At 42.2% G+C, this 15,824-nt stretch overlaps 1 protein-coding gene across 1 annotated transcript; it reads left to right on the plus strand.

Annotated features, from left to right (window-relative positions):
* The first annotated feature begins 38 nt into the window (after positions 1-38).
* CDR2 (cerebellar degeneration related protein 2) lies at positions 39-14,970 on the plus strand. The gene is made up of 5 exons (XM_083711651.1): positions 39-298; positions 6,478-6,590; positions 10,197-10,345; positions 10,918-11,082; positions 11,943-14,970. The coding sequence occupies exons 1-5, from the start codon at positions 220-222 to the stop codon at positions 12,835-12,837; spliced, it is 1,401 nt and encodes a 466-aa protein (XP_083567777.1). The 5' UTR covers positions 39-219; the 3' UTR covers positions 12,838-14,970.
* The last annotated feature ends 854 nt before the right edge of the window (positions 14,971-15,824 follow it).

A 15,824-nucleotide genomic window follows, 5' to 3' on the forward strand; every position in this document is an offset into this window, starting at 1 on the left:
GGTGATGCCGGGCTTGGTCGGGAGGGGTGTTCGGCGCAGTCCGGAAGCGCTCGGGAAAGTTCGGAAGCGGGTTTAAACGGCGGCGAGCGGAGCGCTCTGCTGAGGCGAAGCGCGGGCGGGCAGGGGAATAAAGAGGCGCGGCGAGGAGCGGGCGTCGGTCCCGGGAGGCTCGCGGCGCTGCTTCTCGGGTTGGGAAGCGAGGGCGAGGGCGGCTCCGCGATGCTCACCGACAGTTTGGTGGAGGAGTTCGAGATACGCGAGGATGAGCCGTGGTACGACCAGCAGGACCTGCAGCAAGGTGAGGGCGGCGGAGGAGGAGGAGCGGGTCGGCCCAGGGTCCTGAGGGGCTGCGGGTGGGTCAGGGGGCTGGGAAAGAGGCGGCGAGGAGAAGCCGCCGGAGAGGGAAGAAGGTGGGACTGGGACAATGGAGGGGGGAGAGAGAGAGAGACAATGGCTGAGGGGAGCCGAGGTGGAAACTGCGGGAAAGAGAGGAGAGAGACCATGAAACGGTCGAGGAGAGGAAAGTGAGGGGGTTGGGGTTTTTTCTTTAATTTTTCGAATAAGTGAAGAGCCTTGCGGCGCCTCACTGAGGACTAGCGGGTTTCAGAAGCGCGGAGACCCATCCTCACGTGTCGCAGGTAGATGCGCGTGGGGCACGCCCGTGTGGAGAAGACGCCGAGTGCCCAGGCGAAAGAAGAGCCAAGGCTGCCGTTAAAGGGCAATGGGATGTAAAAAGCACAGCCTGTGTCCGCCCGTTTCTTTCTTCATACCGTACTATATCCCGCTTTTCCTTCAAAGAGTGGAAGGTGATACATTTTTTTAAATTTTTTCTTCTACGTTTCTATTTTAGCGGTAAGGCGCTTTGGTGGGATATGAATAAATATGAAATGGTAATGTACATAGTTTTCCACCTCCCCATTTCATTCTCACAACCAGTGCTTTTTTTAAAAAAATGTTGAGGGGTACGCTCATTTTCCGACTCCTATTGAAAGAATGCCCCTCAATGAGGCCAAACTTAGAAAAAATTCGCCCCAGAAAAAAGCACTGCTCACAACAATCCTGTGAGGTCGGTTAGGTTGAGAGCGAGTAACTGGCTCAAGGTCTCCCAGGAAGCTTCATGGCTAAGTGGGGATTACAAATCCCTTTCTCCCTGGTTCTGGTCCAACAGTCTAACCCAGCTTTTCTCAACCATGGGTCCCCAGATGTTCTTCACCCATCACCCCTGACCACTGGCCATGCTGGCTGGAAATGATGGGAGCTGTTGTCCAGCAATCTCTAAAGACCCAAGTTGGAGAAAGCTTGGACTTTAACCACACCAAGCTGCCTCTCAGTAGCAGAGACCAATTAATGGATATTGGCAGCAGTAGGTCCCTCCTTGTCTTTCCTTTATTTCACACAGTCATAGTTTAACTCTTCTTGTTTTCTTTTCTTTTGGTCTCAGATAAGTATTTCTATCATGCCTTTCATGCTCACCTGCTCATGGCTTTTTCTCCTGCCCAACTAGCTCATCTCTAGGGTGTATCCCTCATCATTCATCTCACACTTTTCACCTGCACCTTTTTGTGACTTAGGGAATAAGCCCCACTGAATTCTTTAGGACTTCTGAGTACACATGGTTAGGATCACAGGCTTAGTTCTTTGTCACCCCATCCCTCACCCATCAGCTTAATGGGTTTAGTTCCCCCGGCCGTCACATCTTTTATCATCATCAAAGCACATTTTATATTCAGCTTTAATTATTTATCTCCACCATAAGTGAGTATCCCTAGTCATTTAGACCCCAAAATGTGATTTGTGGCATAATAAAAGCACACCAAAGGGGCTAGAGAAGGAGAGAGGGGGAAGAAGTAATGAGAATTTATGGGGAGAAAGTAACAAAAACAGGGATGTAGGGGTAGAGGCTTGGGAGGTAGTATGCTATGGGGTATGAGTGGCTTGAGGGTGACCGAAGTTCAGTGGGAAGAACACTTAGGTAGAGAGAAGTTACTTGACGGTGGTCTGGGGAAGAGTAATGGGGATTTGGGGACACCAGTTATGATGCTATTTGTGGGGGGAGGAACTGGAATTGTGACAAGAGAATTTGTGGAAGACACATTGAGGATGCATGATGAGGGGAGAGGACCATGGAAGGTCAGGAAGGCATCGTTCTCAAAATTGTATTTTACTTGTACAGTTGTTGGTTTTATTTTGTTTGGGTCTGTGGTCACATAAAAAAGTATCTGTATCTTATGTGTGCTCAGGGGCATTTAAATCTGTTTCGATTCTGCTAAAGATATAGGTACAGGCCAATTCCTTACAAGTTTTATTTGGAAATTGAATCCTTCAGACTTCAGTGGGACTTTCTCAAGAGTGAAGGTGCCTAAAAGGCTCATAAGTAAGCCCTTTGAACATGGTGAAATTTAACTTCCAAATAAACATGTACAGTATGTAATTAGATTTCTGGAAAGCTCTTTACAGACCAGTGAAATTAAATATGCAGTTTTCCCACCATTTAATGCACATTTGCGAGAAGCACTGGTTCTAGTCTGAATTCATGATCAAATCGGGGTATGAGTTATTCTAGGTTAACGAATATAATTAAACTGGAGAAATTCAGTTGGTGGAAGACCTTCAAGATTTTACTCTAGCACTACTTACTTCAAAGAGACTAAGTAAGCCATAGAAAGATTCAGACCCTGAATATTAAAAACTGCAGGTGCCCGTGTATTTGTATTTAGAATAAATAGCTTTTCAAGGAATAAGGCAGGTTGTGCTATAAGATGTGCCATAAAGCTGGCAACAACATAATTGTGCTGCTGAGTAGGGCATGTATAGAAGAAAAATGAGTTTGGTATGCAGTCTGGAGGAGGCTTGTGGGGTACAGAGGTAGAAAGAGTGCCTTTCTTATGGTAAAAGCAGCCAGTATTTTACAGTACAGCTCTGCTTGGCTTTCTCAAGGACCAAGAATTAAGACTCTGACTTGTATCTAGGAAGCTGAGGGTGTCACATAATTCACCTTTGGATGCTAGAAGTGTAACTGTTGAAACTCTCCTATTTTTATTTTTATTTTTTGTTCTGTGTTATATTGGTTTGTGCAGAAGCTGATGTGATATATGTATTCTTGCTCACGTAACAGTATTTCTTGTACAGTTTCAGTAACTTCAACATGCATTACTTCTACATAAGCCAATAAACTGCAGTGTGTTTAAAAATAGAGCTCTTTCTTCAAATAGTATCTAGGACTTGTATTACCCAGTTTAAAAACCTTGAAATAGCCAGGAAATGGGGACAGTCAAAGGCACATCTGAGATGTGTTTATATAGTCAAAGCTCTCGCTCACTGCATTGTTATACAACTGTTTGAATATGTAGCTCCTTTAATAAGTCAGCATGATCTTTGTTATTCTTGCATTGACAGTCCAACTTTATTGCATTATTGCAGTCAACTAACCATTCTTCTGCCAACATTCAATTTTAAATTGGCATTTTCAAGTTGTGGAAAAGGGAAGGTGTGATTTAGAACCCCCCCAAGTGTTAAGTTTCTGAGACACTTAAATGATTTTCCGTGTTTGAAATTTCCAGTTCAAAGTATTACTGATTTTTTTTAAAGTTAAAATATATGCTTTTGTCTCTCCAATGGAAGATTTCAATAAACATGTATAACTTTGCCTTAAACTTTGTAATTTTTTGCCTTGCACCATGTGGACAAATGATTTATAATGTCTCATTATCTAAGCAGTTGTCTTGAGCAGCTTCAGTCTCGCCTCTATTATACTGCTAATACATTTCAATATTTGGAATGTGGCATTTATGATTCATTTTGCAGCCTCAGGCAGCATACTGTGCCTTGCTACTTCAAGACTGTTTAATCTAGTTGGAATGACAAATTGCAAAACTGGTAATTCTCCAGGCACTAAAGATGTTGGTGGAGAAATATAAACTTGCAAAGAGGCTTTAATTTCCAGAAGCATTCCTTGTTTAGTCTCAGTGATGGCTTCCTTACTATGATTGCAGAAGATGTAGATGCCTGAACTTAGTTTTGCAGGCGGAGCGTGTGGAGAATTTAAGTGAACAGTGGTGACAAGAGACGAAGCTCTTTGATGTCATGGACAAATTAAAAATTAACAGGTCTGTCTGTCTGGCATCTAGAGTTAAAGAACTCAAATATGAAATTGCTGACTGTATAGCAAAAATATGTAACGTGTCCCTAAGGTTGACCTCTGTACTAGAGGACTGGAAAGCAGCCAATAGAACACTGATTTTTAAAAAGAAATCAAGGGAACTGCAGGCCAGCTGGTATAACATCTGTTGTGATGGAATCATTATTAAAGATATCATTTTATCAAGCATTCAGAACGGGAGTGGGAAACCTTTTTCAGCCAGAGTACCACATTCCCCTGTGGGAGACCTGGGGGGGGGGGGGGCTGCTTGCCACTGTTGGGGCAGAGGGGAAAGTGAGGGAAGCAGTAGGTTACGCTTAACTTCACATTCCAGCTGTACACAAATCAGAGATTTCTACACACATACACCTACCTATCCAGGCAGGGATGAGACATTCAAGGGCATATTCCACCCAGGCAAAAGCATTTGAGGAAGGTGAGGGGGCAACGCCTAGGGAGAATCTTGAGAGTCATATAGAAAGGTATATGAATTTCATGAAATAAATGAACCTGAAGGGGCACAGATTCCTAGTCGCTGCTCCAAATCTAAACTTTTAACAGTTACATCCCCAGTGTCCATTTTAAAAATTACATTTCTGTTCCTTCTCTCTTCCAAAGCACTCAAGGTAGCATACTTGGTTGTTTCCCCCCACCCTCTCCATTTTATCCTCACAACAGTTCTGTGAGGTAGGATAGACTGAAAAAGAGTGACTCTCTCAAGGTCACCTGGTGAGCTTCATGGCTGAATGGGGTTTTAAACTCTGGACTCTCATATTCTAGTCCAGCACTCTAACCACTTCACGACACTGGCTCTGCATGAGTGTGACAGTGACTGTGCACTTGCTTACACTGTGCATGTGTGTGGCAGTGTTGTCATAGGTCTAGCAGTATGGTGGATGTAGAAAATTAGAGTTGAAATGGGATTATTGTCCTGTTGCTGTTTAAATTTTGAATGCAGCTTCGTAGGGAATCTTAATACCACGTTCAGGAAATTGTTAGTGATGGAGTAACTGAACTTTGAACTGTTAAGCATAGGCAAATGCATTTTATGGTTGAGTAATGGATTAGGAATGTTGCGTCTCAAGTATTAATCAAGTTTTCTTGTATTGCCACTCTTCTGGGTGGCATTTAAACAGAGGTTCTGCATTTTTCTTCATTTTCTCCTCCAAACCTGGTAACAGCTGTCTTCATGGCAGTTCCGGAGATTGTTAGAGGATTATGTTGAATTCTAGGTATATTTTGGTTTAACTTTGGCGTAGAGCAAAAAATGGTCACTTCTTACCATACTTAAAAAGCTAACTTGGCATAGGAGGAGGCAACTTGTTAAGTCTGTGAGTCCTTCCTGATATATTTTAAGATGCTGATCTATGTAGTTGTGAAGGAAAAGCATTAAATAAAATTGTGTATTCTAATCACTTGGTAACCAGAATAACTTGTTCAGTCAGTTGCAAATGATCTGCTTTTAAGTCTTGCAAATACTGCTAGAAGTCTCTTCTTAAAATGTGCATATTAGTTATTAAATGTTTTTCAAAACTGGAAATAAAAAAGGATAAAAATGTGTGTGAAATAGTACAAACTGTGGGCTTAGGTGATGCTGTTCAAGGGTGCACCGCTCCAAAAATGAATTGGAGAACTGTCATGTTGACAAATAGCATGATAACTAATCAAAACTCATCTTTAAGGGTTATACCAGGTTCTTGACACATCACAGACAGGCAGCATTAATATATGTAAGCTCTCACAGTTGGAAAAGGGGTACTGATGGCAGGGAGTGCTCTTAAGCTTGATAAATGGCTAAAATGACAGATTTTGATTTTACCGACTTCTCGTGATAGTATTTAGGTGTGCAGGTTTTAAGAATCTGTTGAATTTCAGCATTTTGGAACTTGTAAGCCTTTGGTATCAACAGAAGTTGACCTGTTTTTAAATAACATGCATTCTCTGATACCTAGTCATCACTTGAAAACTTAGTGGTCAGGTGGCACCTTAGTGCACTAGAACACGGGTAGGAAATTGGGTAGAGTACTTGAAGCACCTGCTTTTCAAACTGTATGACTTGAAATAGGCAAGTCCTAGAAGGGCATCACTAATTTCTCTCTACTTACATTGCAATGAGGATGTAATAGAGAGGGTCAAAAGAAGAGATGGACAGAACTCTAGCATCCATAAAGTACACAAAAACAAAACAAAACTGGAAAAATGTGAGCTTTGATTAGTTGTTCTTAGGAATTGTAGAGTTTTGTTTTTTAAAAAATGTGCTGTAACAATTGTTACCAAAGTTTGTCCTTGAAAAACACGATAGCCATTGCACCAGTTTAAATACACACAACTCATTTTAGATCTCCATCTTGCTGCTGAGCTTGGGAAGACGCTCTTGGATCGGAACACAGAGTTGGAGACATCCCTGCAGCAGATGTATTCCACCAATCAAGAGCAACTGCAGGAGATAGAGGTAACAACTGCACATTGGGTGCAAGTGAGCATTATTCTGGCCTAGAGCAGTGACTGTACTTCAAACCAGAAAGTCCTCTATTTGAATCTTCAGTCATGAACTCACAGATGGCCCAGGCAAGCTGTCTTTCACATGGCCCCACTGCCTACCTGCAATATTAGATTACTCCTTATGGGGTCATGTTAGAATTACTGCAAGATAATGGAAGTGAAGTGTTTGAACACATGAAAGCCAAATATTTAATATTGCTAATCTTGGGCTCGATGTGTACAAGGCACTGAGGATTTTCCTTTTCCTTCCTTTTTTCTAGATCTAGGGGGAAATAACATATAGGTGTGTGAATGCACTTTTAAAAACGCATAAATATAAAGGACACCAGCTACTGAAGTTAGGTGTAGTGTTCAGTGCCTATCAATTTGGTTTTTATGTTTTACTTTTGTATTACAAGTTGCCATGGGAATTTTAGAACTAATGGGTAGAATAGATTTGATTGACATCCTATGCTCTTTTAAAATGTGGGGTTTTGGGGGGGTATTGGGTGGTTGTTTTTATTTTGATTATGTATTTTGTGGTTTTATGTTTTGATTTTATTCTGTGAACTGCCCTGAGACCTCCAGTTATAGGGCGGTATATAAATTCTTTCTCGAAGCTACAAACATGAGTCTGACCAAACTGCGGGAGGCAGTGGAAGACAGGAGTGCCTGGCGTGCTCTGGTCCATGGGGTCACGAAGAGTCGGACACGACTAAACAACAACAACATATAAATTAAATTAATAATAATAATAATAATAGTTTAAAAATTAAAAATAGTTTAAAAATTAAAAATAGAATATGAATGTACCAAATAAACACAACAGTTTGCCTGTTCCCCCAGTAAAAGGCTTTGCAATTGAGGGTGGTGTTTTCTGTTCAATTATATGGATTCAGCTTTTTGTATCTACCAACCAAGGGTGCAAATCTGCTTCTGTTAAAGGAGTATGTGGCTCCTCTAGAGTATGGAAGTTTGCAGAATGAGAAGCGTAGGGAATAAAGTTCCAATCTGGTGCCTTCCAGATGTTGCTGGACTACAACTATCGTCTCTGACCACTGGTTAGAGCTGATGGGAATGTAAGTCCAAAACATGTGGAAGGCAAAAGGTTGAGGAAAGCTAGTGTGGAGCATCTATGTGTACTTCATTTGAAGTTGTACATAAAGCATGTTTTAAATGGTTTTGGTTGCAACCTTACCAGTTTACCTGGGAATAACTCGTATTGATTTCACTGGGGCTTTCTTCTAAGCAAAAATATACAAGACTGCATTGCTAGTTGCAGCGGCGTAGCGTGGGTTGTCAGCACCCGGGGCAAGGCAAGTAATTTGCGCCCCCCTAACCCGGGGCAAGGCAAGTAACTTGCGCCCCCTAACCATGGTCATTAATACTGGGGCAAACTCCGTGGTGACTACTGCCCTCCGTGGTGTTTTTGCAATTAAAGGACCCCTGCCTCAAATAAAGCATCTTGGGGATTGGGGACTGGGATTTGCCAAGGGAGCTGGGAATTGCAGTTCAGTGGCGGCTCAGGGGGAGAGGGTCCCTTCCGCGTCTGGGTGCCGCGGGCCCCTTTGCGCCAAGACGCGCGTCTTTGGGCGTCGCGGCGCAGCCTTCTCGGTCTCACTCCCCGCCCGGCTAGCCCCGACGCGGCTTCTTTCTGGCGCGGGGAGGGGCGGCTCTGGGGCCAGTGCGTCGGCCGGCCTCCGGCGCGGGTGGGTGGGCCCCGTCGGGGCGGGTGCGCGGTCTTGGCGCGCAGGCACTAGAGCGCAGGTGGCTCCGGCTGGGCGCTGCATTCGCCGCCGGTGGCGCGTTTGGTGGGCTGCGCGCATCCAGACAGCGAGCCGAGCCTGGGCGCCGTGGCGCTTGGTGCCGGAGCCTCCGCCCGCAGCGCCCCGTCGGGAGACCCGGCCGGAAGGAGCCTCGAGCCGGCTGTCGGACGCGGCTGAAGCAGCCAGGGCGGCAATGCAGGCAGCGGCTCCTCGGCGACTCCGGAGGCAGCAAGCGCGCCGCCCCCCCAGAAGTTGCGCCCGGTGCGGCCGGCCCCCCTTGCACCCCCCACGCTACGCCACTGGCTAGTTGCACTCTCAACAACAAGTTGGCTCTGATCAATTTGAAAGCTTCCTCTCCATGTTTCTGATAACATGACATTGTAGATGCCATTTTAGCTGGCAGTGCTTTATTATAACGAGATCTTCAGCTTGCTTTCAGAATAGCAGACAAAATTAATCTGGTTCATGTTTACACTGAGATTCAGGCTAATGCTAACCTTGGCTAAACCCTGTGTTGCTCACAGGCTGACTATAAATTGCAACAGGTAATATGTCTAATTGATTCTAATAGGGTAAAGGTTGCGGGTGGTACTAGATTAACTTGTAATCCTGCTTTAGACTTCTCAAAATGTAAGCCTATCAATCATTTTAATGAGGGAAATAAAAAGATTCCAGCACAGAAGATTTGATTATATAATCAATAGGCTACTTAGAGTAGTGGCTTTAAACTTCAGCTTCTCCGAAAGATTCATGTATTAGCAATGTGTACAAAATTCCAGCATTCAGTTATCATAATTCTTCCTGTGCAACTTCTTTGGCATATTGATTCACTTGAAATATGCTAAATGGAACTGTTCTCACCAGTGATCTCAAGTCATTTTACTGCATTTCTGTTTCTCATAGTTGGGAGCATGCGATTGAATAGTGTTTGAGGCGGAAATCCAGAGTTTGCCCCTCTTGCAAAGCAGCTTAAAGTTAATGGTTTAGTATTCTTAGGCCGGACACCTCTTAGCCAAGGCTTTCTGAAAGTAGTTTTCACAGCTTTAAAAATAAACCACCTGTTATATTTCTTGAATAAAGAGGCTTGCACTAAACATTTAATATAGATTTAAAACAGGAGCCCCTTGACAGGGATTGCAGGAGTAACTCAATTTATAAAGGGGAAAGTAGGAACTCACTATCAGCTGACAAGATACGCTATGCAGTATTGCCCTATTTACCCATTATGTCTTTTCAGCTTCTTGAAAGTGTCTGTAGTTTTAGAAATAAACCCTTGAGTCAAAATCTAAAGCTCTCCTTCAAGTGTGCCTAAGGGTTAAGCATGCCCAGTGGAGTGTTTCACTTTGAACAAGAGATTAGTCAGTCTCAAACTTTATGCTCCCATCAATTTCCAAAGTGATTTGCCATGGTGGAGAGGGGCGGGGGTCATGTTTGAGACAGAAAGCCTCTTGGGCCATGTACTTTAACTATGTTGAATCCTAGGCCTAATTTTATCTTCCTTGCTACATAGCTTTACCATGACTTGTGTGCTTGGAGAGTAAAATGGGAGAGCTCTGTGTTTACTTCTGCAGAGACCTTTAGCAGTCTGAGGGATTACTCTGGCCTGAGTTGTTTGAAAAAGGTTAGTTGTATAGTGCCTCTCATTTGGGGTAAGAAGAAGGCGTATGTACTTCAGTATCGTCCTGCTAATCTTCTTAACTATCATTGCTTGAGATTGCAAGGAAAGCAGCAAAAATAACGTAATTTCAACCACTGGTTAAGGAACCCCTCTTTAATTACATTTGCAACATTAACCGTACATTATTTTGTAGTATCTTACAAAGCAGGTGGAACTTCTGCGTCAAATGAATGATCAACATGCCAAAGTTTACGAACAGCTTGATGTCACTGCCAGAGAACTGGAAGATGCTAATCAAAAGCTAGTTTTTGACAGTAGAGCCTCGCAGCAAAAGATAATAAGGTAATATGCTCCTGTGGCACTTTGTTTCCCTTCCTTAACATGCACCATATATATAATGCATATTTTACTCCAACAATGTCTGTATAATTCAATTGTTGCTTGACCCTCCTGGATTCTGCCTGGGCTGAGGTTGGGAGTAGGGACTGACTTTTCTCCCTGTGTCCCCCTATATCCCTCCCGCCACCACTTTCATTAAGCTAACAGCTGAACTGAAAGATTCCGTCCTTGTTTGAATATAGCTTCTTTCTAATATTGCAAAATGGAATCCACTAGAAAAGCAGAGTCTTTATCTGGGTGAGGGAGATGTATGTTAAAGTGACATGGAGCCTTTGGAGATACTTGTTAGCTTTTCCTCCTCAGGATGGTGGTGGAAAAAGAATGAACCCTGATGCCTTCTCCCAATCATACTTTGGGGGTCAAGAAATAACCAAAAGACCGAGTTTCTGACTCCCAGAGTCAAGATCCTGGAACACAAACATCTCTCAAAACTGCAGTTTAAACCATTGTTGATGTGTCAAACTTGACTTATGCTGATAAATATGTGTACTTCTGTGCGTGCAATTTTCCCCCAGCCTTACTGAGACTATTGAAAGTCTTCAAGGACATATTGATGATCTCCAGAGACAAGTGGAAGAGTTAAAGAATTCTGGGCAAGGGTATGCGAATCGTGAACGGTGTGAGCATCCAAGATCTGTTCATAGTTTTGCATGTCTGAAGGAATTGTATGACCTTCGCAAGTAAGTTTCAAGTTCATTTTCTGTGGAAAAGTTATTTAATGTTGTTCAGTTTTGGTAGAGAAGTAAAAAAAAAAGTCAAGCATATTCTGATTAGGAAATGTGTCAAGTTTAGTGATGGCATATGATTAAACAAAGATTATTGAAGATCTGTCCTCATCAGCTCTAAAGTGAACCTGTCATATATAGCCACATGTGTATATTTTTCTGACGTTTTTGATGCTCTGGATAACTTTGGGCTGATTTCTGCACTTTAGTTGAAAACGATGTTGGGAATTTTTGTAAAGGAAGATCCTGGGAAATCTAGGCCTCTTTGATTAGCCCTTCAAAGGTCTCTAAATCAGCCTATTTCCAGTTCTCTTCAGGCCAACTAGTGACAGACCTTTTTCTTTAAGGTCAACCATTAAGGTGTTTGCCTTATGTCAGAACTGGTATTGTATCCTTATGAACAGTATGGCTTTCAGAAGGTTGGTAGAGAGTCATAGGGATGGAGACTTGATGGTGACTGTTACAAGTTGTTGATATGGATGTGTGTTCTCTGAATTTCAGGACAGTAGAAACCATAAAATGGTCCAATCCAGATCCTCTTTCTGAAGAAAATTATCTAAATTGTTGATTTAACTCTACAATGCTTACCTAGGTTTTTCTAGCCTTTTACAAAGGCAAGGTACAATCTCTAGTTTTTGTAGAGACCTAATACAGGCAGCTCTTTAACTTCACTTTAGGGTTCATGTCTAGAAACTGGCACACACTGCTGTGCTTTATTCATCCATGATAATAAAGTTACCCTTTGTATACAAAAAAGCGAGTTATTGGGAAGAGCGAACTAATGCTTTTCATTGGCTCTTGTTGTTTGTGTCTAGGTATTTTGTTTATGACCATGTTTTTGCGGAAAAAATTACTTCTGTGGATAGCCAACCGAATCCTCTGGAGGAAGAAAACCAGAGGTTAAAAAAGGCAATGACTCTTTTGCAAGCACAGCTCAGCATGGAAAAAGAGAAGAGGATGACGATGGAGGAAGAATACAGTCTCATGCTGAAAGAGAATTGTGATCTTGAGCAGAGGTTGGTGGATGTCGATCTATACCGAGCCAGAGCTGAAGAGCTCGAGTTTGAAGTGGCTGAAATGAAGCAGATATTTCAGTCTGAAAGCACCTTTGCTAATGGGGTGGAAAAGCTTGTTCCAGAGTCTTTTTTTATTTCCTTCAAAGATTCTTTAGAGAGAGATCTGAGTCAGAGCCCTTCAGATTGGAGCTCTTCTGATGGGGTTCTTTTAACTGTCCCAGAACCCGACAGAAGGGCACTCAAAAGAAGCACCAGCGAGACCTTCCTTGGCAGTGTTGCTGGTGGGGATCTTCTAATAAAGGGCCATGAAGAAACCTGTATCCGGCGGGCAGAAGCTGTAAAGCAAAGGGGCATCTCTCTGCTTAATGAGGTCGATGCACAGTATAACGCTTTGAAGGTCAAGTATGAAGAACTCCTGAAGAAGTGTCAACTAGACGAGGAGTCATTGAAACATAAAGCTGTACAAACTTCTAAACAGTATTCCAAAGATGTCAGAGGGGGGAATAAATCCTTGGACATGTGTGTTGGAGAAGCTGAACCCACAAATGCTGACCCAGCCCCAGCCAGCTTGCCTTCAAACCCTCCACCCGAATACAAGCTTCTCTTTAAGGAAATCTTTAGTTGTATCAAGAAAACCAAGCAGGAAATAGATGAACACCGAGCAAAGTATAAATCCTTTCCTTCTCAGCCTTAACAAACTTTCTGTACATCACTACTACCTTAGAAAACCGTTGTTCTTGAAGTAGCTGTCTGAATGTTTCATTTGAAACATTGCTGCATGTCTGTTCTGCTAGAGTATATGTAGGTTGACTTTTTGAACTTGTAGGATGGGTTGGGTCCACTTGTTTTGGGGTGTGTGTGTTTGAGACAGTTGTTGCCACTGATTTGCTCAGGACATTGCAGATTATGCTAAATTGGCAGATGAAATGGTTACGTGACTCTGCTAACTGCACCTAATGCCTGGTAATAAAAGTTGTATTTTGGAGAATTGGAAACCACGCAGTGGCTGCATGTAAAGAGTTGTCACTTATGGAGGTCTAGTTTTTGGATTCTTTCTGCAGTCCTGAGTTGGAAAGTTGAAATTCTTCTGTAGTGTTGTGTTTCTCTTCAACAATGGCAATTCGGCTATTAAACATGGTATGAAATTAAATTGCAAGTCTGGTCCATTTTTAAAAGGCAACCTCCTTGCATTTAATATTTGATTCCAAAGATTTTTTTGTTTTTGTCAGACTTGTGATTTAAATAAATTTAGCAAGAAACGTCCATGCAGAGATCAAACACTGGTTTAATTTGCTTGAGTAGATGGACATTGGTTCTTCTGGAAATAAAGTACAGCTGCTGTCTTGAGAAGAAATTGTTGCTATAGGAATGATTGAAACAGAGAAGTGGCCATTGCTGAGTGTGCTACTTTTGGGTAACAAGCGTTCTGTATGTATCCGTTCTATGTGTATGCTAGTTCAATTTGCTCCTGGAAGCAAGCGTCTAGTTGGGGGTTTTGGAAGCTTTCATCCCCTGAAAAGATGAGCAAAGATTGCTTCCACTGTTCCATAAAATATGGGCAGTCTTTTTCACTGAACATCTCAAATAGGTCCGGCTATTCCAGGCTTCCTGAACCTCGGCCCTCCAGATGTTTTTGGCCTACAACTCCCATTATCCCTAGCGTGGTCAGGGATGATGAGAATTGTAGTCTCAAAACATCTGGAGGGCTGAGGTTGAGGAAGCCTGGGCTATTCTATTGGCAGGATTTCTCACTTCATAAACATTAAGTACTTTGAACTAAACAAGGCTTGAGCTGAATGCTTACTTTACAGGAGTTACAGTGATTATAATGTCACATCAAAGGAAAAATGCCAGAGAATTCTTCAGGCATTTGATTTCACGTGAATTGGCAGCTTAAGCTTCTCTTCCTGGATCTTTCACCCCCTAGTACATATCTAGTTTAAGACAAAATTGGTAAGATTTTGAGCATTAATGCTTTGAGTTATCAGATGGGCCCCATCATAGCTGCCTGAACCAGTGACCATGCCTCTTATGCATGGAGTTGTCATTGGAGTAGCAAACGTTCTGTATGTAAAAGGGACTACGGTGTGATAGGGGGGTATTTTTGAGGTATATTTAATGTATAGAGTGTTGTCTTATGACAGAAGGTTATGGGTTCAACACACTGTTCTGCTGCTAATGGCATTTGTTGCCAAGACCACGTGCATGTAGTTGTTCACTTGTCTTAAGAATATTGTATTTAACATGGAGGATGGCTTCATGTAGCCTAGAAAACCTTGAACAAGCTGCAAAAGGAATGGGTAGGTGTTACTATGCATATTTTCTAGGCTGTACAAAACTATTCCCAAAAGAATCTTCTGCGATTACAAGTTGAACTTGAAAGCAAATCTTATTGCAGTGCTTTTATATTACTGAGCACATAGCTCTAAGAACAGACCTCTGTTCCCTAAAGTTGCTCTCAAATACACAAAGATGTTAAGTAACAGAGCTGAGGATTTAAAGGGTTTACCAGTACTGCATAAGATGGTATGTTTTTTCAAGAGTAAAAGGTACTGTACCTGTCAACAGTAGTGTTGTGATTACATTACTAGTTAAACTGAACATGTGTGGCTTAAGGGATATCGCAGCTTTAACTTGGTTGCTGCTATTGCAAACATCTCTGCCTTATGTACAGTGTAAAATGGGAATGGCTTCTTGTTCTTGAATTACATGTTTTTCCTGGATATGGACACACTCCACCAAACTGTATTTAAGCTTATTTAAAGCTATTCTGAATATTGTTTTGTTTTTTTAAATCCCATCACAAATAAATCCCTTCAACAAATAAGCTGCTGAAGTTTGTGTGTGCGTGTCTGTGTTTAAGTGAGATTTGCCAGTTGATTACTAACTAGGTGCTTGGAAGCATGTAGAAAAACCACTTAATGCTTTTTTCAATACCTTTAGAACTATGGGGGTGGGAAAGGAGAAGGATATTCTGGGCAGCCTCAGTCTATCACTGGTATACTTGGTATTGCTGCTGTATTAGGTACATGTCTGTTTAAAAGAATAAAGTCTCTCTACCTGCATTGACTTCAGAACACTGCAGTCCAGCTCATGTGCCTAAATGTTTTTTTGGAGGTTGATGAGCTATGTTATTCATTGATCATTAAAATCACAACTACAGGGTGCACCTATTGTATGAAAGATGACTAGCAATGACCCTATACATTTAAAATGAAATACATAGCTGCTAACAAGCTCACTTGTTCTGGAATAAATCTCGACAGATTTCACAACTAGCAGCAGAGAAAACCCTTATGTTTAACTACACTTGCAGTTTATTACAGCACTGCATTCTATGATTCATAGGAAAAACCCACCTTCAGGGCAAAGGTAGAAAGTGGTGGTTACTATTGTCAGCCTTCAAGGTAAAATTTTATCTGAAGCAATGGAGGATCTGTACTGGCACAAAGTATGGTGATTCAAACTGCACATAGCCGAGGCACCATTTGCTAGCTATGCAAAAAAGAACACACACCCCAACCATATCTTCCTATTTCCAGAAACAATTGGCAGCTTCATACTTGAGACAGTATTTATACAACAACTCTGCCCTAGAACCAGAGGTTAGGGTTGTTCCTTTCCAAAAAAGGAAGGGATGGGGATGAACTAGAAGTAAGAACATTTGGGATTTTAAAAATA

Source organism: Podarcis gaigeae (genome assembly GCF_964106915.1).
Source record: "Podarcis gaigeae genome assembly, chromosome: 14".
In the NCBI taxonomy this organism is placed as follows: domain Eukaryota; kingdom Metazoa; phylum Chordata; class Lepidosauria; order Squamata; family Lacertidae; genus Podarcis; species Podarcis gaigeae.